Source organism: Pogonomyrmex barbatus, unplaced genomic scaffold (assembly GCF_055798465.1).
Source record: "Pogonomyrmex barbatus isolate J1 unplaced genomic scaffold, ASM5579846v1 scaffold7, whole genome shotgun sequence".
Classification (NCBI taxonomy): Eukaryota; Metazoa; Arthropoda; class Insecta; order Hymenoptera; family Formicidae; genus Pogonomyrmex; species Pogonomyrmex barbatus.
In genome coordinates, this window is record NW_028297171.1 from 3,649,479 (window position 1) to 3,669,606 (window position 20,128).

General features: G+C 37.6%; 3 protein-coding genes across 4 annotated transcripts; 1 reads left to right on the top strand and 2 right to left on the bottom strand.

The window, feature by feature from the left end:
• Positions 1 to 646: 646 nt before the first annotated feature.
• On the bottom strand, positions 647 to 4,883 carry LOC105428054 (uncharacterized). Its single transcript, XM_011640112.3, has 7 exons — positions 3,161 to 4,883; positions 2,363 to 3,074; positions 2,004 to 2,234; positions 1,697 to 1,867; positions 1,296 to 1,618; positions 1,134 to 1,200; positions 647 to 1,056 (listed from the first exon to the last, which is right to left on the bottom strand). The coding sequence occupies exons 1-7, from the start codon at positions 3,472 to 3,474 to the stop codon at positions 988 to 990; spliced, it is 1,887 nt and encodes a 628-aa protein (XP_011638414.2). The 5' UTR covers positions 3,475 to 4,883; the 3' UTR covers positions 647 to 987.
• A 3,353-nt stretch (positions 4,884 to 8,236) lies between these two features.
• Positions 8,237 to 11,476, bottom strand: par-6 (partitioning defective protein 6). The gene is made up of 5 exons (XM_011640103.2): positions 11,299 to 11,476; positions 10,985 to 11,210; positions 10,788 to 10,912; positions 10,426 to 10,704; positions 8,237 to 9,937 (listed from the first exon to the last, which is right to left on the bottom strand). Exons 1-5 carry the CDS (start codon positions 11,350 to 11,352, stop codon positions 9,644 to 9,646), a joined length of 978 nt encoding a protein of 325 aa, XP_011638405.1. The 5' UTR covers positions 11,353 to 11,476; the 3' UTR covers positions 8,237 to 9,643.
• A 571-nt stretch (positions 11,477 to 12,047) lies between these two features.
• On the top strand, positions 12,048 to 14,978 carry Mad1 (Mitotic arrest-deficient 1). Of its 2 annotated transcripts, none has more exons than XM_011640101.3 (7): positions 12,048 to 12,207; positions 12,375 to 12,641; positions 12,713 to 12,943; positions 13,041 to 13,477; positions 13,538 to 13,990; positions 14,105 to 14,403; positions 14,491 to 14,978. In XM_011640101.3, the coding sequence occupies exons 2-7, from the start codon at positions 12,375 to 12,377 to the stop codon at positions 14,841 to 14,843; spliced, it is 2,040 nt and encodes a 679-aa protein (XP_011638403.2). In that variant the 5' UTR covers positions 12,048 to 12,207; the 3' UTR covers positions 14,844 to 14,978. The 2 variants fall into 2 exon arrangements, with proteins under 2 accessions (XP_011638403.2, XP_011638404.2); XM_011640102.3 differs by having other exon boundaries at positions 12,051 to 12,207; positions 12,351 to 12,641.
• Positions 14,979 to 20,128: the final 5,150 nt, after the last annotated feature.

The following is a 20,128-nucleotide window of genomic DNA, read 5'->3' on the forward strand; positions in this document are numbered from 1 at the left end:
CGTTGTGCCATATACAGGCGTCACGTAAACGCAGAAAAGGGAATAATCGCGAGTGCAAAGCGACGTAATTGCACAGCGACAATAATGAGCAAACAGTCGCATTGTTTCCTCGCGAAATGGAATTATAGATACGATTCCTTTGGTTATAAACGGATTTACCTATCGCCGGCGCAATATTGCAAAGTGCAACTGGCGACGCGGTGCACCGATGCACTTCGTGCATCAAGAGTGACGTAAAGTTTGCGTTGAACGCAGGGGATGCGAGTTCCACCCTTCGGATCTATAGCGAACCGTATCGTCCGCAAATGCGTTTCCCCAAAGAGGGCGAGAGATTCGTATTTTTTCACAAACTCCAAAATTGTGTCGCGATCAAACGGGCATTTTGCCAGTTTTTACATGTTTAAACATGTGTAACTAGAATATCGACGGTGCGATGCGCATGTTTACGCACAGGATTCATATTGCGGCGAAAGCTTAAAGCGCATAACAGAATTCTTTTATCCTTTCATTTCCCAGGATATAATCCAGGCCAGAGGATATATAAAGCGGAAAAAGATTTCCTGTTGGATACGCCTTATAAGCAACATATACATGTACATACATGTTACCTATTGTGTTATTAACAATTTGTAAAGATTCACATAGATTTATCTTTTATATAATATGCATTTATTACAAAGTTTATTTTAAATATATTTCTTTCACGAATGAGATAACACGAGTACAACTTTAGTTGGACGAATAATAACAGATGAAAAGTATAGAGGTGAAAAAAAACGTCGAAAAAGTTTTATATATATATATATGTGTACCAAGAAAAAAGGGCGAGTAAAAAATAATATTTTCCACGAGATTCATATAAAATATATATCACTGCGCATGATAGCGGAATACCGTAATACGTATAAGAGTGATAAAATATTCTGTACTTTATATCCCTCTTCACGCTGAAGATCTTCTTTTGCATTAAAAATACCTCTGTGTGTATCAACGAGCGTTGCTCAATTTATGATGTATGCTACATTGATAGATAAATTTCTCCCTCTGCCAATCAAGCTGCAATTATAATTTAATAATTATATTATTGTTTTAACGCAGTAAGCATGTTAATTTAAAAATCATTTCGTTCTTACGGTTCTGTCCGTTTTAGCTTTGAGCAGTTCTGCTTTTTCTGTTTGTTTCCTCCCATCCTCAGGGAAACTGAATTTGTTTTTACAAGAATAGTGTATAATTAATGTAACTTGTGGCAAAATTAATAATTCGTAAATATATATGCGCAAATATGAATAAATTACCTGTGTTTCTCTGCAAGACTTACATCGCGAGAGTATAACTCTGTTATAATAACTTTCTCGTTATTTTCAGTATTCAGGATTTTAGAAGGAAACTCTTTTTTACTTGCTTTCTTATTTAAAGACGATATTCTATTTTCTCTCGAGTGTTGTTTACGTAAAGTGAATTTATTATAAAACTTGTGCTCTCCGGGATTATTCCGATAACTACAGTGATTCTTTTCGACTTCCGCACGAGACGTATTCGATTCGATGTTCTCGCTTGCGTGGGAACTCAAAATATTAATTCGATTGTGCAGATCCGACAGTTCCTTCAAATTTAGTGACTAGAAAGAATGGCCGGAAAAATTAAAAAATTACGAACCAATACGAAAAGTTACTCGTTAATTGGTCTCTTTGCGTACCTGCAACCAATCTTCCGGGTTGAACGGGCTTTTCTTGATTTTCATAATATCTTCAAATCTCGCCTGTAACATTTCGACATTTTCGTTATGTCTCTTACGAAAAGCGTTCAAACTACTGTCATATTTTTTCTTCAGTAACTTCAATTTGTTCTGGTATTCCTCCTTTTGGCACTGTTAATTTGAAAATTTAAAATATTTGTAAAATATTTTAAATATTAAATATATTTAAATATAACAAAAGAGAGAAAAAACTTATGAACATGTAACGCATATATTTTATATTTAGAAATTTCTGTTTGCAAAACACCTCGACTTTTGTTTGCAAATTGTTTTTCTCCTGCGACAGAGAGGTAATACATTCTTGAAGGTTCTTTATTTCGTAATCTCTCAATTTTACATCATTCATCAGACTTTTCATTTCTTGCAATTTTTCCTCATATTGTCTTTTGAGAAATCTCAACTTATCTGCAACGGTTTCAGTATTATAATTTACTTCTTGGGCGACCGAATCTAATTTATCTTCATCTTGTTGACAAGACTGTGAGAAATTGTGAGCATTAGTCCAATTATATTCAATATCGCGACGTCAATAGTCATTTTTTATAAAAGAACAACCTGACAAATTCTATGATTTAATAAACGATAATATCTAATAAATTCGTTCACCTTATCGATATATACTTTTGTTTTATGTTTTTCTTTCGTATCTTCAATTTTGACAGTTTCTTTGCTTGGACACCGTTCAGATATATTATCCGTCGCCTCGTCATATTTCCTAACTTCTGTTTGAAGACGAAGAATTTTCTCGTAAATCCTCTTGGGAAGTGTGTACAGTGTGTCCTTAAGAGATGACTTAACCGTGTCTTCGTGTGTACGTAACAGTTGATCGTTAGTACTTTTTACAGCCTCTATGTCTGCCTTCAATGTCTCGTTTCCATGTGACAACTCTTGCAATTTACTTTCGACACTCGCAGTGGAATTCCGGTAGCTGACTATTTCACTCTTCAGATAGTCCACCTTCGTCAACAGCCTCTCCTTATCTGTGTCTAAATCGGACAGATTTGCCTGTAGGATACTCATCGCATTGTCGCTTTCTCTCCTCAATGTTAGTATGGTGTCGTTACTCCAGGCGAGTTTAATTTCAGCCTCTCTTAATTGATCGCGCAGCGATCGAGTCTCGTCTTGCAGCTTCACGATATCGCTGTGCTTCTGCATTACCATGGCATCATATTTGATACTTCCTTGGGTCAGAGCAAGCCTATTCTTCTCGTCCTTAGACTCCAGCTCCGCTATAATTTCGGCGTTTTTGGCGATGGTCTCGTTCGCCTGTATAAGCTTATTTGTAAGATCATTATTCTTCATTTGCAGCTCCGTCAATCTGTTGAGCAGATAAATCGACCTGAGAATGATGGATCGAGTACTACTAATAAAGACGAAAATAATGAAAATAATGAGGTTACTAACTTTTTTCTCATATTCTCGACATTATCGGTCTTCTCCTTTAGAACGTCGACGGTTCGCTTTAAGTCGTCTATCTGCTGAGTTAACTTACTCATCTGATCTCTTTGTGCTCGTATTTCCTCACTCTGCATTTCGTTTTCCCTCGAAAGCAGGCTCTTTATGTTGACGAGATCGGCGTTCTCGATTTTCAACGCACTGCATTCCGCGCGATAAGAAAAAATGTCATTCTCCAACGCGGTAAGCTGTTCGTGCAGCCTCTTGATCTTCGAGTCCCTTTTATCTATTATAGCTTCCAACACCCTTTCCTTCTCCAACATCTTTTTCCTTAACTGCTCCTGAATCGCGCAGTCACCCTCACCTCTTCGCAACACGTGCTCCGCCACTTTTTGCTTTAATTCCGTGATCTCAAGGTCCTTCTTTTGCAACTCCTGCTGCTGCCTCGCGAACTCTTTGACAATTTGTACATGATTATCTCCGGCACCTTAAATTTTTATCACGTATCGTTACTCGTCTCCCCAATGAAAATACACGAGATACAATACCTTGAAGAACCGTGGATATTTCGTGTATCTTGTCGATGGAACGTTTGATATGCGTTGCGAGAGCGCGATCGATATCTTTATACGAAATTACTTCGTTCAACTCCATTTTTTTCGATTCTTCAGAATATGTGGTAGTAGTGTCGATATCATCTTTCTGAATCTGAACGCTAACTAATTCTCTAGACGAATGACAACCACTATTACTCGAAATATCGTCTGTAATATTTTATTAAACTTTATATAAATCCGTACAGATCTATTTCAGATTAATTATTACCTCAGATTATTATCTCAGGTTAATTATTATTATATTTATTATCATTTAATTATTATTATTATTATACGTATTATTAATAATTATTACAATCAATTATTTCTCCTACAAGAGCATTTATGTATCATATTCGTTTATTTAACAGACAAAATTTGATACGAACCAATTGATAAAATCTACTGACCGAAATTTATATAAACAAAAAAACAGAAAGATATGAAATTAAAAAACACTTTTTTTAGAAAGACGTAGATATAAATAAGACACTGTACCATTATAAAACATGTACCACTGAAAAAATTTACAATATCTGCATAATTTCTCGAAAATATACATATTTAATTAATAAAATTAAATTTAACAAAACTTTTATTAGAAAAAGCCTGAAAGGCCTCAATTCTTTAGATAAACTTTATATTTCGAGAATTTCGGGACGTTCATTGTAACATCACGAAGAAACAACTACAGGAATAATAAAATAATTGATTGTAATAATAATAATAATAATAATAATAATAATAAATAATATAATAATAATATAATAATTAAATAATAATAGATATAATAGAATAATAATTAATCTGAGATAATTCTTTGTTTCTTTAGAATCATTTGATCCAAACTGTAATAAATTGATTTAATATGAATGATTCAAGGCGGCGGATTATTGGAACGATACAACCGATAAAAAAAAAAAAAAAAAAAAAAAAACGGAGAAATCTGCATAGCGGAGAACGTACCTGTAGTCGGCTGCATCGATCCGTGTCCGGTATCGAAATCTGTGTTTGTAATTTCGCTGGCGGCTTCTTGGCTGTAACATGCCACATAAGCCTTTAAGTTATCTATCTCCCGCAGACGATTACGTCGTTCTAGTTTACACTCCTCCAACTCGGCTATGAACGCTTTTAAAGCGGACAACGCGCTCTGCACGTCTAGGCAAGTGTCGTGCTCGCACTTGGTGTACTCGCATATGCCCTCGTACGCTATCTTAGACTCGTCGAAATTATTCAGACTATTTTTCAGCATGTTAGTTAGATTACCGACTTCCCGCTCCATGCAAACCAGCTGCATTTCGCACTGCGAGATCTTGTCGTTTTTTGCCTGAATCTCATTTCTCAAGCTGGCCATTACATCATTCATCTCTACCTGATCGTGAACAATTACTATGTATCTACTTATTGCATTCTTCCGTAAGGACTATTTAAGATTTGGGATTACGACGATTATGGCGGTAATCGGGTAATTCGTTTTAATGTTAAAGATTTAATTATTTTTACAACAATCTGGCTCCTTCACATTGTAGCCACTTGTAAAATTTATGCTACACATCTGAGAAATGGGGAAAGTATTTCATTAAAAAATTATTATTTTTACGTTACGTTATAATTTTTTTTTTTTTTTTATTACTATACAAAACTACAATTCTCCGTGTCTGAATTCTCTGTATCTTCGCAATAATCGGTAAGCCTGTAATTCGTAAAATCTCTTTAATCACGTTCACGCCGTTCTATCCTAATTATATAAATTAGTGCAGTGTAACATTGTACCGGTGTGCTCTCGAATAATTTATTTTCCTATTATTAATTGAATCAACGTTAAAATTAATGGCTCGTGATGTGACGCACGAGGCCAAATGACGCACCTCACGAGTGTCGGCCGCAACAGACATTTGCTTTATCAACGTCAATAGTCGTTTTATTTCGTCTTCTCTGTCCGCCAACGTGCAACTTAGCTCGCGATATTGCTTTTGAAGCATATCACGTTCCCGCCAGACATTTTTCACCTGCTCTAAAGCGATACCGCAGCTCTCCGCCTCTCTCGATAAATGCTCCATTTCTTTCACCTTACGCTAATTTATCACATATTTATACACATATTTAATCCATTGAGCTGGTAAGTTCGATGCAACTACTTATAAGCAGTTTGTATTAAGTGGCATTTACCACACGTCTCACACGTACGAACCGAAAGTGACTCGTTTTCCACGAAAAGCAATTCTGCCTCTTTGACCTCCGTCCTAAGTTTCTGGATTTCCTGCGATTGGAAATAACAAACTTGATATTTTCTATCTAACTTCGTCTTCAGCTGATCCACCAGGAACTCGAAAGAAGAAATCTATGGGAGAGAGAGAGAGAGAGAGAGAGAGACGGCAAAATAGTATCCAGCTGAAATGCGATACGTAATTCGCATAAATCTTTTAATGTCGTTACTTTTGCATTTAGATCTTCTACCTCGTCGTCGCGCCTGTCGGTCATCACTTTCAACTTTTCTTGCAAGCTCTAGAGAGATGCGAGATTTAATTGATTACACAAAATTTTTAATTGAAGCGGCCACGAATAAGTACCGATTTACATTAATGTTACGCCTCAAAACGTTCGCGTTTTCGTCCTTCCCTTTTAACAATGTTTGTAAATGCTTATTCAGTTCTCGCAGCTCTTCCAGCTCGTCTTCCTTCACCTGAAAAGCAAAGATGTATATTTTTTCGCCGGGTATGTACTTGTTGCACGAATCTCGTTTGGATAAAATCGGCCAATGTTGTTTCGTACGCCAAGTTCGTTCTTCAGAACAATGATCTCCGAATCCTTCTGGATAATCACTCCCTTATGGCTTCTCTCGCAGATTTCCGAATTTATTTCTAACTCACTTTTGGACGTGGATACGCTTTCGTTACTCTCGTAGTACTCAGTACTCGAGGGCGAAATCTCAATATCAGGCTGTTTGTTGTAAGCGACATTATTATTACATTCCTGCGTTTGCACGGCCACCTCGCAAATGTCTTTTGCCGTTTGGGAAGACGCATCAACGAACTCGATACAGACTCTCGCTCGACCGTTTCGCTCTGCAAAATTTATTGCAGCTTATTTTTTTTAAATTAACCAAGTTCTTCTAGGCCGACAGATTTCTTTCCTTTTTACAACTGATCTCGCATCTTTTGCGTTTCGAATAAACATTTCAAATAAATATATATAATCTTATAGAATAATTTTCATATTTAAAATAAATGGATATAATTTTATAGAATAACTTTCACATTTTACAGCTTTTACCTCGCGTATCTTTCACTTCGGCTAATATATTGCAGGACGTTACGCGTGACATCATATAAGTATTATTTTCCAATAATGGATTCACGTTCAGATTCGCTCTCAGAACGTGCGTGTTAGCTAGTAACGGATTGTAAACTCCTCTACCGTATCGGAATCTATCAGGACGAAAGTGCAGGTAAGTGTCGGAATGTTGCAAGAATGTGATCTTATTTGCGTTGAGTAATCTATGTCCCTCTTGAGAGAGCGGTCTCATTATGGATCTAATTCTCATTTCTTCCACCTTATTGGTCCCGATACTGGAATACCCTCTGTCCTGTAAAACGAAGAAATTATCATCTCTGGTCGGAAGAATTTAATGCATTGTCAGAAGGCTCACGAGATTGTTCAGGTAATCCTGTTGTTCCGGGGTGAGATTCAGAGATCTGTATTTTTGCAGCTCCCGTCGCACAGCGCGAAGCTCGCTTTGTGCTTGAGCCGTAAGTGCTATCATGTTTTCCATTACCGCATTGAATGGTATTACCTTTCCTGGCTACAAAAAGAACCGTGACAATCGAGATTTTCCTACCGCCGACGAGATTTCAGATTTCAAGATTTCAATTTCGTTTAAAAATTTCTTAGCTTATTTTTAGTCGTGTGTATAAATGTGTGTATAAATAAAACGGGAATCTTTTCAGTAGCGATTTAGATTCGGAAACATTCTTAAAAGAAAAAAATAAAAATTCACGTGGGACACAAACCGCAGAATCATGCTCGTTGAGCTCGCGAAAGTAGCGCGTGCTCTCCAAGATATTTGGGCTCCAAGCTCGAATGTCCGTGCACGAATTATACAACTTCAAACGACCCTCCGATCTTTTCTTCGGAAAAACGTAATCCCCGTAAATCAACGGTACACCACTGTTTGGTCTGCCCGCCAAAAAAATGCGGGGTCCATGCTCGGCGTAAGACATCTCTCATCGGTCTCTCGAAACTCTCTCACGATCCAATATTTGCAAATTTTCCGTCGATTTTCCCTTAACTTTAATAAACAACTGTAAAGTCTCCAATTTTTGCGAACATCATGCCCCACGCAAAGTTACGGATTCTTGCCTTGGCGCTCAACCATATTTTATTTATATACCATAGTAACCGCGCGAGAAGAAGACATCGATACTGGGCGTAATTTAGAGGGACGCTTTACGCGGGATTATGTAGGTAAATAATAGGATGGCTTAGAAAATACAATAAAATATCTTTATTTCATAAGCTGCCATTAAAAAGTATTACAGCGTTAATAAGTATTTTCGTCCTCGTTATTTATTAGCTACCTCTTATCCGTACTAAGGAATACAATGCGACGTATCGCGTTAAAAATATATCTAATTTCGTCTCACGAATGCTAATTTAGCACTGATATATCCCTTCAAATAATAACTACGGCTCAGTAAAGCACTTAGTACAGACGTATAAGTACTTGCAAACGTGTCTAGTCCGTACTCTATTTGGTTAAGTACAAAAGTTCCTCATTTCGAGTTTCGAGCAATAAAATACGTACAGATTAAACTTAAGGGTGATCTTACAACAATGCTGTTCATCCTCTCATTCAGGCATTCTCTCTCTTTCTTTCTCTCTTCAACTTGCATACTGAAAAATATCTTTTCAAGACATTTCTTTTTAGATATTATACATGATCTGTGACGCATGAACATTCGGTCTAAAATGAGAACATCAAAATTAAAAAGAAATATATAAAGTGTATATCTCAGCGCGATCGCGGAATTGATAATGCATTTGACGCAATTAATAATTTGGCAATGGGACAACATGATCTATTAGAAACAACGCTTATTGCGGAAGTCCAAGTGATGATTTGCGATTACGAAAAAGATACACTCAATAGAAAAATATCTAGAATATTTTAAATATATATATCTTTGTATATATTTATATATGTACATGTTTTCTTTTTCGAATTAAGTAGAAAAAGTGAGATTGAGCGTATATAAAAATGGACTCGTGTAACTACGAAGGCAGTATAGATATCTTTAATGGTGTAAATATAATTGGAATGTAATATTCCTAACGTATTAATTCAACTTCGAAGGCACGTAAAGGACGATATTTATACAGGCATGAAAATACAATCGTTATTCCTGACGTTTCCGTCCTAAAAAACATTATCCTTCAATGCTTAGTCCCCAATTGGGTAATAGATAACATAGATAAAAATGAAATTAAAATTCGAAAACTTCAACAGTTTAAACACGCGATGGAGTGGACAAAATAGATACACGATATTATTTGTCAGGCTTCAAAATTTATAACGATATTTTCCCCGCGAAGTGTAGCCTAATACACGACGTTCTGACGAACGGACTATTAATTACGAAGTATCAACGTAAGCATTTCTCTTAATCCTTGGTTTCGCAAAAAGTATCATCATTTCTTCAAGTATTCAGTCACAATTATAATACTGTACACAATTTATAATACTATACAGAAATTTGTTTTTCGAAATTATATTTTCCTCATTTTTCTATGCTTGCATCTCGATACTTCGTAATCAGACATCCATTATTTTACAATTCGTAAATATAAAAAAATTTATTTAAGTATTACTTTTCGTAAATATAAGACACGTTATACTCTACAAATGCAGTACACCCTGATCGTAATTTTGGTGATGATGGTGGTGGTGGTGGTGGTAGTGATGAGTGGACGACGCTGAGGCGTCGTCTTGCATTGTCATGCCTGTAAGATCGACGATCTCGTCCGCTTCTTCATCACTACCAGCACTCTGTGTGGACTGACGACTTCCCGACGATAATTGGCTGTTACGTGAAAACGAACCACGGCGAGGTGCGGTCAATGCTGCCCTTTGATTCGCCGGTTTGACGGTTATGATAAGATTAGAAGAATTCGCTATCATCATATCCGTCACCTGATCCACACATAGATAATTATCATAAATAGAGAGAAAAAAAGAAGAGGTAAATATCCTGCAAATATTAGGCTTGTTCTTTTTGGCTGAACTGGTTATACTAGTTCACAGTTTATCTTTCTTTCTTACGCTGGAAGAAGAAAGATAAATTCTGAACTAATGCAGTCAGTTCAGCTAAAAAGAACAGACCCAGTATTTTATTTATATAGCATAATATATTTGGAACATCCTTAAAATATCCTTATTGCAAAGGAAATTGTTTTCTCAGATATTATCTCATTAGAACATATGATAAGTGAATATATTATTGCATATATTCGATAGAAAAATATTTAACTAGAATCAAACAAATAATTGTTATTTTATAACATTTACAACTGCGATTATGATTCTTATATCAATACTTGATAATTTAGTACTTACTTAGTACTTAGTATTTAGTAATTAGATAACCTCTCAGTCACCTTTGTAAAAATATTACTACTTACCTGATCAAGCGTTTTGCCTGCAACTTCTATTCCATTTACTTCTAGGACTTCATCATTCACAGCTAAAAGTCCTGTACTCTCTGCTAAACCACCTGGTACCAATCTACTGATGAATACACCTGGAACTTTCTCAATTCCCCCACCAGCAGATGGTGGCAGTATACGAAAGCTTTCACCATCTTTGATATAAAATCCTAAAGGTTTATCAGATCCATGTTTTAATAGACGTACACGTCGACAAGTTTCTGGCAGTATGTCGACATCAATAATCGCAGATACCTGACAACAAATGTAATCAAGTAACAAACCAGCTAATCAAGTATTGCATATATCAAAAAATGAACAAAGAAATAGATACTTACCTGCCTAAAATCATGTGGATTTGAAATAACTATAGATTTTGGCTTCCCTGGTGTACCACCCAAAATACTAGATATCAAGTTTTTCGGCTTCATTGTACCATATCCATTATCCCACGCTCCATCTCCTGTCATAATAATTCAATCAAGCGTACGCTCACAAAAGACGTACGTACAAAGTCAGAAATACGAAATCTTACCTTTCCTGTGTATAAAAATTCTGAGTAGGCACTTGGCATTTGCTAGAGCCCTAGCCAGATTGTTATCATTATTGATAGGAAGTGGATCACCATCCGTATCCGTGTACCAGATTGAAAAGTTGAAATCTGCCCCCAGATCATGCCGTTGCGCCAATAGCTTTCCAAATTCCTCGTAACTCATAGGCTCATTACGATTCATAGAAAATCGAATAATGTCGGCGTCAAACTGTAAAACAGTTTAAATAATGTGCAATCCTGCGTCTTCCATATATCGTCATTCTCGCGACTGCCAGCACAATGTATGCAGCATCTACCTTGCTTTTCACGGCGACAATGCCGTTGTCCACCTTGTCCTGCTTCTTGGACATGCTCGGAGCTCCTGCTTTCACCCAACAACGTACGTATCACTGTTTCTCGGCTAACTTAAACTATCCCACGAGGACAGGAAGACGTGCATACCACTGCATACCGAACTGCGACGGCGTGCACAGTACATTTCAACTGCGCTCACGGTGAATTCCTAAAGATTCCTAATCGTGCTAGGGATTTTTAATGGAGCTAGGGATTTATAATAAGAGAGTTAGTATGGACCAATTTTAACTTAAAAACAATCATCTTTAACTTAATTTATTAATTTATTTTAACTAAAAGTATTATTTATTATTTAGAAATATTATTTTAAAAATAAAATAATAATATAAAATATAAAATAAATAAAATATAATCAATTTTAAGTTTTGCAACTTTTAATAGTTAAAACTAATTGGAGACGAGGCCGGTCTTATTTTTAATTATTACTGTAGTTTCCTAATAATACTAACGATTTCTAATAATTGTCAGTTTAACTTTATAATAAGATTACGAAACCAATTATAATTATTACAAATATTTGTATTCAAATGAAAATTCAAATTTAAATTGATTTAATTAAATCGATATTTAAGTATATCGATAATATACTCTCTCTCTAATAGGGATTTCGTTGGTGTTTCTAGTAACTAAGAATTTTAATGCTGAAATTCTCTAGATGGTTCGATCATGTGATGCGAATACTGATTGGTCATAAATTGCAAACTGTTTTCTCAATTCATAGATAGACAACGCGTAATTGCTTGTTTCACTTCTGTCTTTTGGATTATAACATTGCTAGTTTGGTGTTGCCCGGTATTTGGCCGTAGTTGTTTATTCTTATAAGATCTATAATAGAAAAAAAGACGATAAATGTAAGGAAATAACAAAATCAAAGAAATAAAAATAATAATTGTAACTACTATTAAACTGCAGAAACAATTTTTTTACAATTATATTTTTATTTGCATATTACATTTAATGCTGCGATAATCAAATTAATTTTTTCGTATTATAGATAAATTAATGAAAATTTGTGCAGATGGGTGATCAGGATCCAACGAGTATTATTAATATGATAAAAGATCTACGTTCTGGAACAGAATCTTATCGTCGAAGTGTTGGAGTACCACTGCGTTACTCTGGAACTGGCTACATATCTTCCAAGTTCAATGAAAACTCAGATGATAGCATTATTTCACCGAAACGACCAAGAATAGATGAATCTGATTCATCTCTAACTAATAAAACTCAAGATTCAGACTCTATTCCAGGTAGTCCTTGGGAATGGCGACGTATGAAAGGAGAGGTAAGAATAACGTAATGTGATGTTCAAATAAGCCTGGAAACATTGGTTTTGAAAAATATGTTTTTGTACAGGTTATATCATTAAAAACCAGATTGACACATCAAGAGGCAACTGTTCAGCAGCTGCACAATATACGTAGACAAATGGAAGAAGTCTTTGAGAAGGAGAAAGGTCTTTTACAAGTCCAGGTAGAGCAAAATAAGCAAATCATTCAGCAGCTGGAAGTCCGTCTTGATGTTGCACGGCGGACGATTCAGGATGCTAAAGATAAGCAAGATGCTGCAGAAAAAGAATGGTCTCAAGTAATTGCTTTTTACTTTAATTTGTATATTTTTTTATATTATATTTTCCATTACATATTTTCGTTAACTCAATCTGGATTGATTTATATTTAATTAGGTGAAAAACAATTTAGAAAAGAAAATAGCATCATTATTAAGTGAAAATGCAAAACTATCAGAAGATCTAAGAAATGTTAGTACAAAAGAAAAGTCTCTATCTCCTAAGGATGTCAATGACTCAAGTGAATTACAAATGAAACTGGAAACTGCAGAAGCAAGAGTAGCCATGCTGGAGGACAGACTAAAGGAATATCATAAAGTGCAACAGGATTATGAATTGCAAAATGTGGAAATACAGAATATGAAAATGAAACTGGAGAAACTCGAATCAGAAAGAGCATTGTGGGAGGAGGGCAAGCTGTTAGCAGGGAGAGCCGCGAGAGCAAATGATCTTGAGAAAGAACTGAATACAGCGAAAAAGACAATCGTTGTATTAAAAGAGTCAGTCAAGGAAAAATTACTCTTGGAGGAACAAATGGCCAATATGACAAAAAGGTACTTTCGGTGCATTTGTAAACTTATCATGCTTAGTTAACGATATATAATTTGTTACAGATTGGAGCATACTGAAAAAGTGGAGCAACAAGTGGCAATGTTGGAGGCGAAACGATCTGAGCTTGCACTTCGCTTGCAAGAATATGAAACGATTGGAATTACTGGTGGCCCGGCAGCGATGAAGCGAGAGTTGAACAGACTTCAACAAGCTGAAATAGATCTGAGAGCAGAGGAAGGCCAACTCAGATCAAAATTAGGTGCAGTTATGCGAGAATCACAGAATTTAACAAAGAATTACGAGGATGCGAAAAAATTGGCTACTGACTTGACATCATCCAAGGATAAACTGAGCAAGCTTGTCAATAGACTCCAGAAGAAAATGATGCTCGTCACCAGAGAAAGGGATAGTTATAGACAGCAATTAGATTTATATGAGAAGGAGATAACAGTGGATGGCAATAATGCAATGACTGAGAGAATACCAGCTTTGGAACGCGTTATAGATGGATATAGGTATATTTTCATAGTAATATACTAGTATATATATATATATATATATAGCAAATTTTTTCTCAAATAATTAGAAGCTATTTTATAAGAGAGAAAATATTTAAAATCATCTTATAGGGATTTAGTTAGCAAATTAGAATCAGACCTCCAAGCAGTCGAGACTGGTATACAGAAGAATGAATGTAATAAATTACGGGAAGAGATTGAACAATTGAGAGGCGAGCTCGAACACCGCGCGTTGAAGGGTGACTTCAATTGTAATGCTCGCGTTCTACACTTCACGATGAATCCTGCAGCAATTGCGGAGAAACAAGCCGAGGAAAAACAAGCGGCTTTATTACAAGAATTGGAAGAGCTTCGTGCCAAGGTAGCGTCAGGAGATTGTGGTACGACAGTATCATCATTGCAAATGCAAGGTGGATAGACACATCAAAGTATATTTTTTTATTTTCCTTATTTTTTACACGCGCCGGTAGTTTTATTTTTGTTTTCGTTTAATATAGAAATCGCGGAGTTAAAGAAAACGCACGAAATAAAGATAGCGCGTTTGAAGGAGGCTTTCAAGGCTTCCTCGCAAGAATACCGCCAAGCGTGCTACCAGCTATTCGGTTGGAGGGTGGATCGAACAAAAGAGGGTTGCTACAAGTTGTCAAGTCAATATGCAGAGTCGCCGGACGATTTCCTATTTTTCCATGTAGGCGAAGAGGGTGTGGATATGTTGGAGACGGCCTTTTCTGCAAATTTGGGCAATCTAATTGAACAATACTTGCAAATACAACACAGTGTCCCTATGTTTCTTAATGCTGTACAATCCGATCTATTCAGTCAGCAAACAATAACAAATGTCATGACATAACATTGTTTTATGTCTATGAATAAAACTAATATTTTTATTTAAGGCTCAATATACAATAATGTAACATTATTTAGATTAATACATTCATCCAACATGAATGGGTAATAAATTTCTATAATTTTTCTGCATAAAAAATTGCATTTATTCACATATCAATCTATTAATTTTTAAATTGAAATTAAGTTTTTATCTATAAATGATATATATATATATATATATATATATATATATATATATATATATTTTTTTTACAACACCGATTATATTTCAAATCTATTCTATCTTATGCTGATAATATCTTTCCTATCTTCAGTTGCTACGAACAATATCTAGAATAATGATTTAAAAAATATTGAGATTTCTCTATATCTAATTATCAATCATAAATAAAGAAATATATAACAAAATTATATCTTTTATTTAAAATATAACGTTAGTATAGAATATCATATATCAGGTATGATAAAAAACTTTACTAGAATAATCATCCATTCTGTAAAAGTCTATCTGAAATCTATACAAAGCTATTTAACATAAAATGTTCGAAATTTTTTATACGAAGTCAGCAATAACTTTAAGATAATTAACAATTTTTAAGAAACACTGACAAAAACAATTATATTAGATATTAAAATCAAGATATTTTTTTATTCGAATACGCAATATAAAAAATACCATATTTCTAAACAAAGATATATTGGAAGATTTATTATAAATTTTTTTTCTTCCCTCTTCAATTCGTCAATCTTGAAATATACGATTCTCACGCTATTCCTCCATGAATCTTTAATAAAAACGTCAAGAAGATTCACCGATTCACTCTTATCACGCATAAAAATCTTACGAGAAGACATAGAAAAGGACATAACGTCGAAGTTGAAAATCGCGTCGGACCATCGGCGACCATCCCGCGGGAGACTTTACCGTCTCAGCCACGTTTGTACGTGCCCAGAAAGGGGAGGCCTGTCCCAGAGCGATTCCCATTGCTTTGTTCAGTGAAGGAACTGTGACGGTGATCTTCATTAGTGACTAAGCCACTATATGGAACCTTCGCCTACTATATGTGAACAAATGCGCACTCATACATTCCTAAAATTTACCATTTGCCTGCGTGTAAATACGTGTGCATCTGGGTGACCAAAAGCATTTCGTGGTAACGAAGAGGAAGAGGGACAGAGAGAGAGGGAGAGAGAATGGTCGTCTGTGCTGGAGCTGACGACGGGAACTCGATATAACGGTGCCAGCTGCGAAGGGACTCGAGTCGACAGGAACTCCCGAGCTGAAACTCCATTATCCTTAATTATAATCGCGTTTAATCGCAAACTCATCCTGCGCTCTCCCTCGCATACGTGCCGCCCTCGCGCCTCGCAAACCCATCTTCGTCCTTGTCCTCGTCCTCGTCCTCGTTCTCGTTGCACCTCGCCTCGCACCACCGCCCGCCGCAGCCGCTGCCGGTTATCAATCTGGAATCAACGCGAGGGTATTTCTCCACAATGGGGATGAAGTGGATGGATCTGCCGAAGAAGAAGAAGATTATCTATTAACGGTGCCACCGAGAGAAAGAGAGAGAGAGAGAGAGAGAGGAGATAGACAGAGAGAAAGAGAAGCTTGCAATCGTCCTGTTCGGCACATGTACAAAGCGCATTGGATGTATTGACGATGGTGGTTTAAGTGCCCCGAGGGTGCCACCGGGAAATATCGACGTTGGACCGAGGACCACGTGCAGGTGTATGATTAATGCCGCGGCGCCGCAACGCGCGCCGCAGAGATATCGCATGCGGGAATTGATTCTAATGAGGCCTCACACGAGAGGACCATCCACGATGCGATCGGTGATCGTTGCCGTCGGTGTGAAACGCGCTTGTCCCGCTTTGATCTCGCCCGGGGCTAACTTTGATCGGGCATTATTTACACCGGGAGCCCCGGCACATATGGAGTGCCGTGGTTTCGGGTTGCTCGCCGAAAGCGCATGGCGGCTTTTTGAATGGAACGTCCATTTCTTCCGAATAGATGAGACGAGCTCTCCCGAGCTCTATCGAGATCAAAGCGATCTATCTGGCATTTTGTGTACAAGAGTATACTTTCGCTTTCGTATACCTTTCGCTTAAGCGCACGTCAAAATAAAAAGCGGCAACTGTTACGCGACCACGATGGTAAAACGCGACGCGATTCTGAAAATTCAAATTTCGATGCCATTTCGATAAATCTTCTCTAATTGCAAAATATAAAGCCCAATTGCATTTCTCTGTTATTAAATCAACAATTAACACGTCAACAGTTGTTATTGCTAGTAGTTTTACCAGGGATCAGATATTTTTGTGCTTTGTATGGTGCTTCGAGAATTCTTTCGCAATGTGTAGTAACAAAGAGACCAGCTTGCTGTTTTCCAGCCGGTATCAAGAGATTTGCCAAAGTTACATCGGTTTTGGCACGGTGTTCGATCAGTCTCTGATCAGTCGAGAGGAAAGTCTTTTCGTTTTTTGCGTTTTGAATTTCATTTGCTCCTGCATGTCACGTCTTCCAACAAATGATCACGAGTTTCACGCGCCTCGTGATCATCTCGGTCTCGCGTATCATCTTAACAGATCTCGAGATCATTCTTCAGCCGCGCGAAAAGGAAACGTACTGCGTGTGGATCCGTCATCGGGATCGCGGTGAAGGTATCACGGAGAAAGATAATCAATCGGGGTGTGCCAGGGTAAACCGGTATCTTATCAAAGTTAGCCCATCTTCGCGAAACTTGCTTGCGTCCTCGACTCCCAGGGGAAGTGACGAGGATCGCGCAGGATTGCGAGCGAGAGAGAGAGAGAGAGAAAGAGAGAGAGAGAGAGAGAGAGAGAGAGAGAGAGAGAGAGAGAGAGAGAGAGAGAGAGAGAGAGAGAGAGAGAGAGAGAGAGAGAGAGAGGGAGAGAGAGTTCTCTCGCCTTTCTGAGGGACGGGTCGTATGTGCAACGTGTATGCGGGGGATGGAGAAACAGAGGGCGAAAGGATGGGAGGGGGGAGGGGATGGAAACGTCGCGGCGCCGAAGAAGGGATGCTGGTAGACTCCGCGCTAACTTCCACGTCCGTGTGCTCGCGGCACCGCCAGAAGGAACTTTGTCGATCAGAGTTGCGAAGGAGATTCCCAGTTATATCGGCAGTACCACCCTGTAGATACCTCTGGAGAAACGATCGTGGACCTTGTGGCGAAGGGGTTGAATACGTCGGCGGGATAATGCGAGGTTGCTTTCGCCGCGGGGTTACCTTTGCATTCTTCCTCGGAATCATTTCCGACGATCTGACTTGTTTCCACTGATTCACGACTCGATTAATCTCTTAGTATTACCGGGGAAGAAATAACAACTTCTACCAAACTTCGCCGGCTTCGAATTTACAATCAATTTCATTGTGACAACTATTTGTAACTACAGTGGAAATTTTCGCTATAACAACAAGATCTAATTAAAACCATTCTATAAAGCGTTATGATATCTTTATATATAATATTACTATGAGAAAAAAAACAGATAATCAGAAAAAGAAAAAAAGTTCGATAAAGTAAATTTTAACGTATAAAACGTATAAAAAAAAGTATGACATTTAATTATTAAAAAATTGATATATTCAGGATAATTGATCACGCTGTCATAATTCATCTTTCTGGCGTACTTAAGATACACGAGACTTTTTATGGCGGAGTGGTACTTTCAACATCGCGCGACACTGAAGAACTTCGAGATGATCGCTTAAGACTCAGCGAGAAAACTGAGGAGACGAAGGATGCGAACGCGAAGTAGGTCAGAGAAGGATAATTATCTATTTCTCGGCTCTATTACACCTAAAGTACCGGCTAAAGAGGAAAAAGCTAGTAAGGAGCATGACAGGCACGAGGAGGCAGCAAATCACTTTAATTTTCAAAATCATTATAGCCATAACCCCGGTAAAACTTTTCAGTTGCTGCACTCGCGTGTGCTTTTAAGCAGTGGCGCAAATTGTGCGAAAGATATTTTCGCTCGTGTTATACTGCGCGTATAAACTTAATAACATTTCATCTTCTTTTCTACGTGTAGAGGGATATTCTGTCGTTCTCTTATTTTTTTTTTTTTTTTCCTTCCAATCTTCAATTTGTAAAAATAAGGCGGATATCGTCGTAATTTGGATTTTTAATTACAAGTCGCAATTAAAATTTCGCCGTTTCTAAATTTTCATCTCAAATCTGCAACATGCAGATTTAATTTCAAAGTCTCTGGCGAATCTGAAATTACGATTAATCGCCCGGATTCGTCAGAATAGGGAAACCGCCGCGAGTGACGCGTAGGTGGAAAATTTCACCTCTGTGAATTTCGCTTCATTCGGCCTTTCATCCCCGACTGCGAGCGAGCCACACGAAAGCCGTAACGAAGAAATATTAGCGCTAAGCTGGCGAATGAATACGAATCCGCACTTTAAATCTTGGAGAGGGCGACGGGCGGGGTCAGGGACCGAAATAAAAGCTGACGCTCGGCTGAGGCCAGGCGTGGAATGGTCAGAGGGTTGTAATTATCTGTTTCTCGGCTCCATTACATCTGAAGGACGAAGGGGCGGGGGGGGGGGGAGGGAGGGGGAGGACGTCGTCGCCACCGCCGCCGCCACCATCGTGGCGAGAAAAGCGGAGCGGGCCGGCGCGGGTGGCGAACGTGACGGGAAATAAGAACAGGCCGAGTGGCAGCCGGAAATTACAGAGTCTACAAGCAGCAAGCACTGACAGTGAAACTGACAATATGTACGGAAGACACGGGGGAATAACCGGGTGGAAAGAAGTTTCGTTGACTACTCCTGGACGATTGTTCCTCGAACGTCCTCGCGCCGGCAATCGAAGGACGACAATCGATATTTTCTATAAAGACCAGCCCGCCCCGTTCCTGGATATTTAACCATCAATGTGTTTTGTCGCGAATTTAAAATTGTCTCAATAACAAGAATAATAATAACCATCGACATCGACGAACATCCATCATTCAAATGTAAATGGGCAATTTAATATTTATAGATACTTTGCTTTAATGAATAATCTTCTTGTTTTAGAACGCAAGTTATTTTATACAGGTATTACAGACTTCATACATTATAGATTATACTAAATATTTTTAGTTTAGTTTATACTGCTGACGTCAGGTAAATGTCGCAAGATGGTAACGGTGGGGAGCGTATTTCTAGACACAATCGTACTTCGTATCGGACGTGTCCACTCATCATTGCCGCGAGTACGTTACGTTTCTTCGAAACGGCCACTAAGAAACTTCCGCTGCGGGCGATCTAACATCCGA